This window comes from Oncorhynchus kisutch, linkage group LG26 (assembly GCF_002021735.2).
Source record: "Oncorhynchus kisutch isolate 150728-3 linkage group LG26, Okis_V2, whole genome shotgun sequence".
Lineage (NCBI taxonomy): Eukaryota > Metazoa > Chordata > Actinopteri > Salmoniformes > Salmonidae > Oncorhynchus > Oncorhynchus kisutch.
The window spans coordinates 27830816-27840815 of record NC_034199.2 but is presented as its reverse complement, the minus strand read 5'-3'; the positions used below and the strand labels follow the sequence as shown (position 1 = coordinate 27840815).

General features: G+C 48.3%; 1 protein-coding gene across 2 annotated transcripts in view; it reads right to left on the bottom strand.

The window, feature by feature from the left end:
- LOC109881965 (ephrin type-A receptor 3) overlaps nucleotides 1-10000 on the bottom strand; it is a 144367-nt gene that overhangs the window by 61227 nt on the left and 73140 nt on the right. For both annotated transcript variants that reach the window (XM_031805582.1, XM_031805583.1), the window contains exons 4-5: nucleotides 8932-9087; nucleotides 3284-3619 (exon numbers count right to left, since the gene is read on the bottom strand). In XM_031805582.1, the coding sequence (XP_031661442.1) occupies nucleotides 3284-3619; nucleotides 8932-9087 (492 nt within the window). The remainder of the gene's footprint in view (nucleotides 1-3283; nucleotides 3620-8931; nucleotides 9088-10000) is intronic.

Sequence of the window (10000 nt, the reverse complement as noted above, 5' to 3'; positions counted from 1 at the left end):
ACACACACACACACACACACACACACACACACACACACACACACACACACACACACACACACACACACACATTAAATCTGTATATACTGCTCATCCCTCTGCCGTCATTTCAAAGGGATGTGTCTGGCCTCTGTTAGCCTTTATAGAGCACAGCTGGGATAACACACAGGACACTCAGCACACACCTCATTGTACACAGCAGTGTGTGTGTGTGTGTGTGTGTGTGTGTGTGTGTGTGTGTGTGTGTGTGTGTGTGTGTGTGTGTGTGTGTGTGTTTGTGTGTGTGTGTGTGTGTTTGTGTATGTTTGTGTGAGCGTGTGCGTAATTGTGTGTGTGTGTGTGTGTGTGTGTGTGTGTGTGTGTGTGTGTGTGTGTGTGTGTGTGTGTGTGTGTGTGTGTGTGTGTGTGTGTGTGTGTGTGTGTGTGTGTAGATGTCCTAACCAACTTGCCAAAACTATAGTTGGTTAAAAATACATTTGTGGAGAGAGAGAAACCTAAGTGTATGTAAACTTCCGACTTCAACTGTATGACTGAAAAGGGAGGGAGAGAGATGTGTATGGGGAATGAAATACAGAGAGACAGAAACAGAGACACAGGGAAAGATAGAAGGAGAGAGAGAAAGAACTACAGACAGGGATGTATAAAGAGAGAGAAGGAGAGAGAGGGTGTAGTGAAATCTAGTCATCATGCATGCATTCCAAGTTTGGTAACGGAATGTTGAGGTTTGCTACATTCCGCTGCAGAGAAATTGATTTGTCTCCGGGCGGGATGTTGGAGAATGTTGGGATGTTGGAGAATGTTGGGATGGTGGAGAATGTTTATATGAGAGATCGATGTGAGCAGCCCATCCCTGTGTTACAACTGCCTGTGTGTGTGTTTGTGTGTGTGTGTATGTGCGTGTGCGTGTGTGTGTGTGTGTGTGTGTGTGTGTGTGTGTGTGTGTGTGTGTGTGTGTGTGTGTGTGTGTGTGTGTGTGTTAAAGTGAGTGAATGTGTGAAAGAGTGTTTATATGATGGGTTGATGTGAACCCGTTTCAATTTAACGACTGTCTATAACAACTGAAAAACAACACAAAGATTTATACAGAGTGTATTTGTGAGGAGGGAGACATTTGATACTGGTGATAAACCACTGACGAACACTGTCTGGGATCAGAAGCCATGGATTACAGGCAACATTCGCACCGAGCTAAAGTCTAAAACTGCCGCTTTCAAGGAGCGGGACACTAATCCGGACGCTTATAAGAAGTCTCGCTATGCCCTCAGGCGAACCATCAAACAGGCAAAGCGCCAATAGAGGACTAAGAACGAATCCTACTACACAGGCTCAGACGCTCATCGGATGTGGCAGGGCTTGAAAAATATTACGGACCAGAAAGGGAAACCCAGCCGCGAGCTGCCCAGTGACGTGAGCCTACCAAATGCCTTTTATGATTGATTCAAGGCAAGCAACACTGAAGCATGCACGATAGCACCAGCTGTTCCGGACGACTGTGTGATTATGCTCTCTGTAGCATCTGTGAGCAAGACCTTTAATCAGGTCAACATTCACAAAGCTGTGGGTCCAGACGGATTACCAGGACGTGTACTCATGGACCAACTGTCAAGTGACTTCACTGACCTTTTCAACCTCTCCCTGTCTGTAATACCTACATGTTTCAAGCAGACCACCATAGTCCCTGAGCCCAAGAAAGTGAAGGTAACCTGCCTAAATATTTACCGCTCTGTAGCACTCACGTCGGTAGCCATGAAGTGCTTTGAAAGGCTTGTCATGGCTCACATCAACACCATCATACCGGAAAACCTAGACCCACTCCAATTTGCATACCGCCCCAACAGATCCACAGATGATGAAATCTCAATTGCACTCCACACTGCCCTTTCCTACCTGGACAAAAGGAACACCAACGTGAGAATGCTGTTCATTGACTACAGCTCAGCGTTCAACACCATAGTGCTCACAATGCTCATCACTAAGCTAAGGACCCTGGGACTAAACACCTGCCTCTGTAACTGGACTGGACTTCCTGACGGTCCATCCCAGGTGGTAAGGATAGGCAACAACACATCTGCTGCTCTGCTCTGATCCTCACCACCCTCAGGGGTGCGTGATTAGTCCCTTCCTGTACTCCCTGTTCACCCATGACCGTGTGGCCAAACACGACTCCAACACCATCATTAGGTTTGCTGACGACACAACAGTAGTAGGCCTGATTATCAACAATGATGAGACAGCCTATAGGGAGGAGATCAGAGACCTGGCAGTGTGGTGCCAGCATAACAACCTCTCCCTCAATGTGAGCAAGACAAAAGGAGCTGATCGTGGACTACAGGAAAAGGAGGGTTGAGCATACCCCCATTCTCATTGACAGGGCTGTAGTGGAGCAGGTTGAGAGCTTCAAGTTCCTTGGTGTCCACATCACCAACGAACTATCATAGTCCCAACACACCAAGACAGTTGTGAAGAGGGTACGACAACACCTTTTCACCCTCAGGAGACTGAAAAGATTTGGCATGTGTCCTCAGATCCTCAAAGGGTTCTACAGCTGCACCATTGAGAGAATCCTGACCGGTGGCATCTGCCTTATATGGCAACTGCTCGGCATCTGACCCTAAGGCGCTCAGTGCGTATGGCCCAGTACATCAATGGGGCCAAGCTTCCTGACTTCCAGGACCTCTATACTAGGCATGTCAGAGGAAGGCCCTAAAAATTGTCATAGACTCCAGTCACCCAAGTCATAGACTGTTCTCTCTGCTACTGCACGGCAAGCGGTACCGGAGTGCTAAGTCTAGGACCAAAAGGCTCCTTAAACGCTTCCACCCTCAAGCCATAAGACTGCTGAACAATTACATTACACCTTTTACATTGACCCCCCCCCCCTTTGTTTTTAAAATGCTGCCACTCGCTGTTTATTATCTATGCACTGTCACTTGACAAATTACCTCGACTAACCTGTATCCCCGCACATTGACTAGGTACCGGTACCCCCTGTATATGGCCTCGTTAATGTTATGTCATTTTCTTGTGATACTTTTAGATTTTATTTATTTTAAAAAACAATCACTTTAGTTTATTTAGTAAATATTTTCTTATCGCTATTTGTAGAACTGCATTGTTGGTTAAGGGCTTGTAAGTAAGCATTTCATGGTAAGGTTGTATTCGGCGCATGTATTCAGCGCATGTGACAAATAAAATGAGATTTGATTTGTAAATGTCCAGAGCTGATGGTTGGAATAAATGCATAAATGTACATTTATGTGTGTGTCTTCATCTCCGGTCGTACCTGCTTGGTTGGTAGTGATGGTCACAGCAGCATATTGTCTCATTGTTGGGGCTAACTGGGACACTCCATTTTGAGCTTCGATCTCGAAGGTGTAGTTGGTGTGAGCCAGCAGGTCTCCCACGGTTACGGTAGTGTTCTGCAGGCCTGCAGCACGGGGGAGGAACCGCACATTACTGCGACACGCCTCACACACCCTCTGGCCCTGCCTGCAGCGCTTACACAGCACAGTGAAGGTGACATCCTTACGACCTCCCGTGTCCTCCGGCCAGGACCAGTCCAGAATCACTGAGGTCTCATTGATGACTGAGATCACATTACGAGGAGCGGAGGGAGGACCTGAAGAGGGAGGAAGAGAGAGAGAGAGAGGGGAGAGAGAGAGAGAGAGCGAGAGAGAGAGAGAGCAATGAAAATATATAACATTTCTTGAGCGGATGGTCAGGGAGCCAGGAACATAAATCCCTTGAATACAGCAAAGTGACCTAAAGAAGCCCAAACAAATCAAATATTTGACTAAAACATAATAATTTCAAACATTATAATTGAATACTATCACATACAGTGCATTCGGAGGGTATTCAGACCACCTGACTTTTTCCACATTATGTTACGTTACAGCCTTATTCTAAAATAAGTATTCAGACCCTTTGCTATGAAACTCAAAATTGAGCTCAGGTGCATCCTGTTTCCATTGATCATCCTTGAAATGTTGCCAAAACTTAATTGGAGTCCACCTGTGGTAAATTCAATTGATTGGACATGATTTGGAAAGGCACACACCTGTCTATATACAGTCCCACAGTTGACAGTGCATGTCAGAGCAAAAACCAAGCCACGAGGTCGAAGGAATTGTCCGTAGAGCTCCGAGACAGGATTGTGTCAAGGCACAGATCTGGGGGAGGGTACCAAAAAATGTCTGCAGCATTGAAGGTCCTCAAGAACACAGTGGCCTCCATCATTACTAAATGGAAGAGATTTGGATCCACCAAGACTCTTCCTAGAGCTGGCCACCCGGCACAACTGAGCAATCGAGGGAGAAGGGCCTTGGTCAGGGAGGTGACCAAGAACCTGATGGTCACTCTGACAGAGCTCCAGAGTTCCTCTGTGGAGATGGGAGAACCTTCCAGAAGGACAACCATCTCTGCAAAACTCCACCAATCAGGCCTTTATGGTAGAGTGTCCTGACGGAAGCCACTCCTCAGTAAAAGGCACATGACAGCCCACTTGGAGTTTGCCAATAGGCACATAAAGGACTCACAGACCATGAGATTAAGATTCTCTGGTGTGATGAAACCAAAATTGGCCTGAATGCCAAGTTTCACATCTGGAGGAAACCTGGCACCATCCCTACGGTGAAGCATGTGGGGATGTTTTTCAGCGGCAGGGACTAGTATTGCGTCAGCCAACAACATTGACGAATACGCTGATTCGGTGTGCGAGTTCATTAGAACGTGCGTTGAAGATGTCGTTCCCATAGCAACGATTAAAACATTCCCCAACCAGAAACCGTGGATTGATGGCAGCATTCGTGTGGAACTGAAGGCGCGAACCACTGCTTTTAATCAGGGCAAGGTGTCTGGTAACATGACTGAATACAAACAGCGCAGCTATTCCCTCCGCAAGGCTATCAAACAAGCTAAGCGCCAGTACAGAGACAAAGTAGAATCTCAATTCAACGGCTCAGACACAAGAGGCATGTGGCAGGGTCTACAGTCAATCACGGACTACAGGAAGAAACCCAGCCCAGTCACGGACCAGGATGTCTTGCTCCCAGGCAGACTAAACAACTTTTTTGCCCGCTTTGAGGACAATACAGTGCCACTGACACGGCCTGCAACGAAAACATGCGGTCTCTCCTTCACTGCAGCCGAAGTGAGTAAGACATTTAAACGTGTTAACCCTCGCAAGGCTGCAGGCCCAGACGGCATCCCCAGCCGCGCCCTCAGAGCATGCGCAGACCAGCTGGCCGGTGTGTTTACGGACATATTCAACCAATCCCTATACCAGTCTGCTGTTCCCACATGCTTCAAGAGGGCCACCATTGTTCCTGTTCCCAAGAAAGCTAAGGTAACTGAGCTAAACGACTACCGCCCCGTAGCACTCACATCCGTCATCATGAAGTGCTTTGAGAGACTAGTCAAGGACCATATCACCTCCACCCTACCTGACACCCTTGACCCACTCCAATTTGCTTACCGCCCAAATAGGTCCACAGACGATGCAATCTCAACCACACTGCACACTGCCCTAACCCATCTGGACAAGAGGAATACCTATGTGAGAATGCTGTTCATCGACTACAGCTCGGCATTCAACACCATAGTACCCTCCAAGCTCGTCATCAAGCTCGAGACCCTGGGTCTCGACCCCGCCCTGTGCAACTGGGTACTGGACTTCCTGACGGGCCGCCCCCAGGTGGTGAGGGTAGGCAACAACATCTCCTCCCCTCTGATCCTCAACACTGGGGCCCCACAAGGGTGCGTTCTGAGCCCTCTCCTGTACTCCCTGTTCACCCACGACTGCGTGGCCACGCACGACTCCAACTCAATCATCAAGTTTGCGGACGACACAACAGTGGTAGGCTTGATTACCAACAACGACGCGACGGCCTACAGGGAGGAGGTGAGGGCCCTCGGAGTGTGGTGTCAGGAAAATAACCTCACACTCAACGTCAACAAGACTAAGGAGATGATTGTGGACTTCAGGAAACAGCAGAGGGAACACCCCCCCATCCACATCGATGGAACAGTAGTGGAGAGGGTAGCAAGTTTTAAGTTCCTCGGCATACACATCACAGACAAACTGAATTGGTCCACTCACACAGACAGCATCGTGAGGAAGGCGCAGCAGCGCCTCTTCAACCTCAGGAGGCTGAAGAAATTCGGCTTGTCACCAAAAGCACTCACAAACTTCTACAGATGCACAATCGAGAGCATCCTGGCGGGCTGTATCACCGCCTGGTATGGCAACTGCACCGCCCTCAACCGTAAGGCTCTCCAGAGGGTAGTGAGGTCTGCACAACGCATCACCGGGGGCAAACTACCTGCCCTCCAGGACACCTACACCACCCAATGCTACAGGAAGGCCATAAAGATCATCAAGGACATCAACCACCCGAGCCACTGCCTGTTCACCCCGCTGTCATCCAGAAGGCGAGGTCAGTACAGGTGCATCAAAGCTGGGACCGAGAGACTGAAAAACAGCTTCTATCTCAAGGCCATCAGACTGTTAAACAGCCACCACTAACATTGAGTGGCTACTGCCAACACACTGTCAATGCCACTGACTCTACTCCAGCCACTTTAATCATGGGAATTGATGGGAAATGATGTAAATATATCACTAGCCACTTTAAACAATGCTACCTTATATAATGTTACTTACCCTACATTATTCATCTCATATGCATACGTAGATACTGTACTCTATATCATCGACTGCATCCTTATGTAATACATGTATCACTAGCCACTTTAACTATGCCACTTGGTTTACATACTCATCTCATATGTATATACTGTACTCGATATCATCTACTGTATCTTGCCTATGCTGCTCTGTACCATCACTCATTCATATATCTTTATGTACATATTCTTTATCCCCTTACACTGTGTATAAGACAGTAGTTTTTTTGGGAATTGTTAGTTAGATCACTTGTTCGTTATTACTGCATTGTCGGAACTAGAAGCACAAGCATTTCGCTACACTCGCATTAACATCTGCTAACCATGTGTATGTGACAAATACATTTGATTTGATTTGATTTGATTTAGTCAGGATTGAGGGAAAGATGAACGTAACAAAATACAGAGACATCCTTAAGGAAAATCTGCTCCAGAGCGCTCAGGACCTCAGACTGGGCAAAGGTTCACCTTCCAACAGGACAACGACCCTAAGCACACAGCTAAGACAACGCAGGAGTGGCTTCGGGACAAGTTTCTGAATGTCCTTGAGTGGCACAGCCAGAGCACGGACTTGAAACGAATCGAACATCTGTGGAGAGACCTGAAAATAGCTGTGAGTGACGCTCCCCATCCAACCTGACTGAGTTTGAGAGGATCTGCAGAGAAGAATGAGAGAAACTCCCCAAAAATAGGTGTGCCAAGCTTGTAGCGTCATACCCAAGAAGACTTGAGGCTGTAATCGCAGCCAAGGATGCTTCAACAAAGTACTGAGTAAAAGGTCTGAATACTTATGGAAATGTGTTTTTTTTATATATAGAGTATTATTAAATATATATATATTTTTGTCATTGTTTTTTTTGCAAACATTTCTAAAAACCGGTTTTTGCTTTGTCATTATGGGGTATTGTGTGTAGATTTATGAGGGTGGGGGGGACAATTTTATCAATTTTATAGATTTCCGAAATGAAAATAACTTGGAGCTGATTTGGGCCAAATTCATCCCACGGGCCGGCAGTTCAGGAACCCTGTAATATATAAATCAATCTGTGTGTGTGATGGAGTGACAGCAGTCTCTCTCTTTGGGCAGAAGATTCAGTTCAGTCACCAGTCACAGGGAGGAAGAATGGAGAAAGCAAGGACACGGAATAAGGCCAAACCTCAAACTCTCTCTGACAGATGGAAATGGCAGGTTTTACTGTGAACAGATTCTCTGAATATTTCCAGACTTTAATATCAGACCTATGGAAGTCATTACACCGGGAACTAACCAGAACCACTGAAGAGATCCACTGTAAAGAATTGGAACTAGGGAGGAGATAGGGTGAGGAGGATTGATTTTGACAATAGAAAGCCTTGTTGGTTTGTTTGTTAGTCTATGGTGTTGGGGTTCAGATGGTGGATACAATAAACTCTACAGTACTATACTGTTCTAGCTCCTTGACTCCACTCTACTGCACATTCACAATGCTCATCTAGCTGCCTGAACATAACACTAATGACACCAGAGATCTGGGTTTCACATCAGTCTCCAACCTCAGGCTGCTACATAGGGTGTGTCATGTATAGAGGTATAGAGCACCAGATGTAATATGATCAGCGGAGCAGTGGGTGGAGATCAGTTCATACAGTCATACTGGTGTAAATATATGTTCCTGTCCAATCTTGACCTTCCTTTCCAGACTCCTGCTCATTACCTTAGTCTATAAAGGTTTTAGGACTGTAAAACAGACCTCGACCAGATAAGTATGAGGAATCTGGAAATACGGGTATGCTGTGGTTGTTCTGAACTCCCCCCAGGGACTACAGACATGGCTGCTGCTGCTGGTTTAATAGGACAGCAGTCATCAAGGATTCCAGGGCAGTGATCTATGGGTAATGTAGTTTAGGATACGGCCTGGGTAATGTAGTTTAGGATACGGCCATCTGCTTCTGTAAACCATCCGGATACAGCTCAGAGAGAGAGAGAGAGAGAGAGAGAGAGAGAGGAATGATGATGAGAGAGAAAAAGAGCGAGAGAGAGAGATGTTGTCCTCAGAGACACAGTGGCTGAAATTGTTGAGAGAATATACAAATAGAGAGTAAACTCTTTTTGTCTCTCACTCACTCACACACACAAATGCACACACGCACACGCTCACTTGCTCGCACGCACGCACACACACACACACACACACAAACACACACACAAACACACACACACGCACACACAAACTTACACTAACAAACACAAACACACAGACTTACGTGTGCAGGCCATAGATGGCAGGTCTCCATCAGCACGGAAGTAGTTTTTCTCACAGCCACAGTGTAGCGCTCCCTCATGATGGGTGAAGCTGTGAGGTGGACACTTAGAACACTGGACGTTACCCAGCAGAGACTTATAGAACCCTGCTCTGCATGCTGGAGAAAGAAGGAGAGGGAGGGGGAGAGAGAGGAAGGGGGAGAGAGAGAAGGGGAGGGGGAGAGAGAGAGGGAGGGGGAGAGAGAGAAGGAGAGGGAGGGGGAGAGAGAGGAAGGGGGAGAGAGAGAAGGGGAGGGAGGGGGAGAGAGAGAGGGAGGTGGAGAGAGAGAGGGAGGGGGAGAGAGAGAAGGAGAGGGAGGGGGAGAGAGAGGAAGGGGGAGAGAGAGAAGGGGAGAGGGGGAGAGAGAGAGGAGGGGGAGAGAGAGAAGGAGAGGGAGGGGGAGAGAGAGGAAGGGGGAGAGAGAGAAGGGGAGGGGAGAGAGAGAGGGAGGGGGAGAGAGAGAAGGAGAGGGAGGGGGAGAGAGAGGAAGGGGGAGAGAGAGAAGGGAGGGAGGTGGAGAGAGAGAGGGAGGTGGAGAGAGAGAGGGAGGGGGAGAGAGGAAAGGGGAGAGAGAGAAGGGGAGGGGAGAGAGAGAGGGAGAGGGAGAGAGAGAGGGAGGGGGAGAGAGAGAGGGGAGGGGAGAGAGAAGGAGGAGGGGAGGGGGAGAGAGAGGAAGGGGGAAGAGAGAAGGGGGAGGGGAGGGGAGAGGAGAGAGGGAGGGGGAGAGAGAGAAGGAGAGGGAGGGGGAGAGAGAGGAAGGGGGGAGAGAGAGAAGGGGAGGGGGAGAGAGAGAAGGAGGGGAGAGAGAGAAGAGGGGGAGAGAGAGGGGGAGGGAGAGAGAGAAGGGGAGGGAGAAGAGAGGGAGGGAGAGAGAGAAGGAGAGGGAGGGGGAGAGAGAGAGAAGGGGAGGGGAGAGAGAGAAGGAGGGGGAGAGAGAGAAGGAGGGGAGAGAGAGAGGGGGAGGGAGAGAGAGAAGGGAGGGGGAGAGAGAGAGGGAGGGGGAGAGAGAGAAGGAGAGGAGGGGGAAAGAG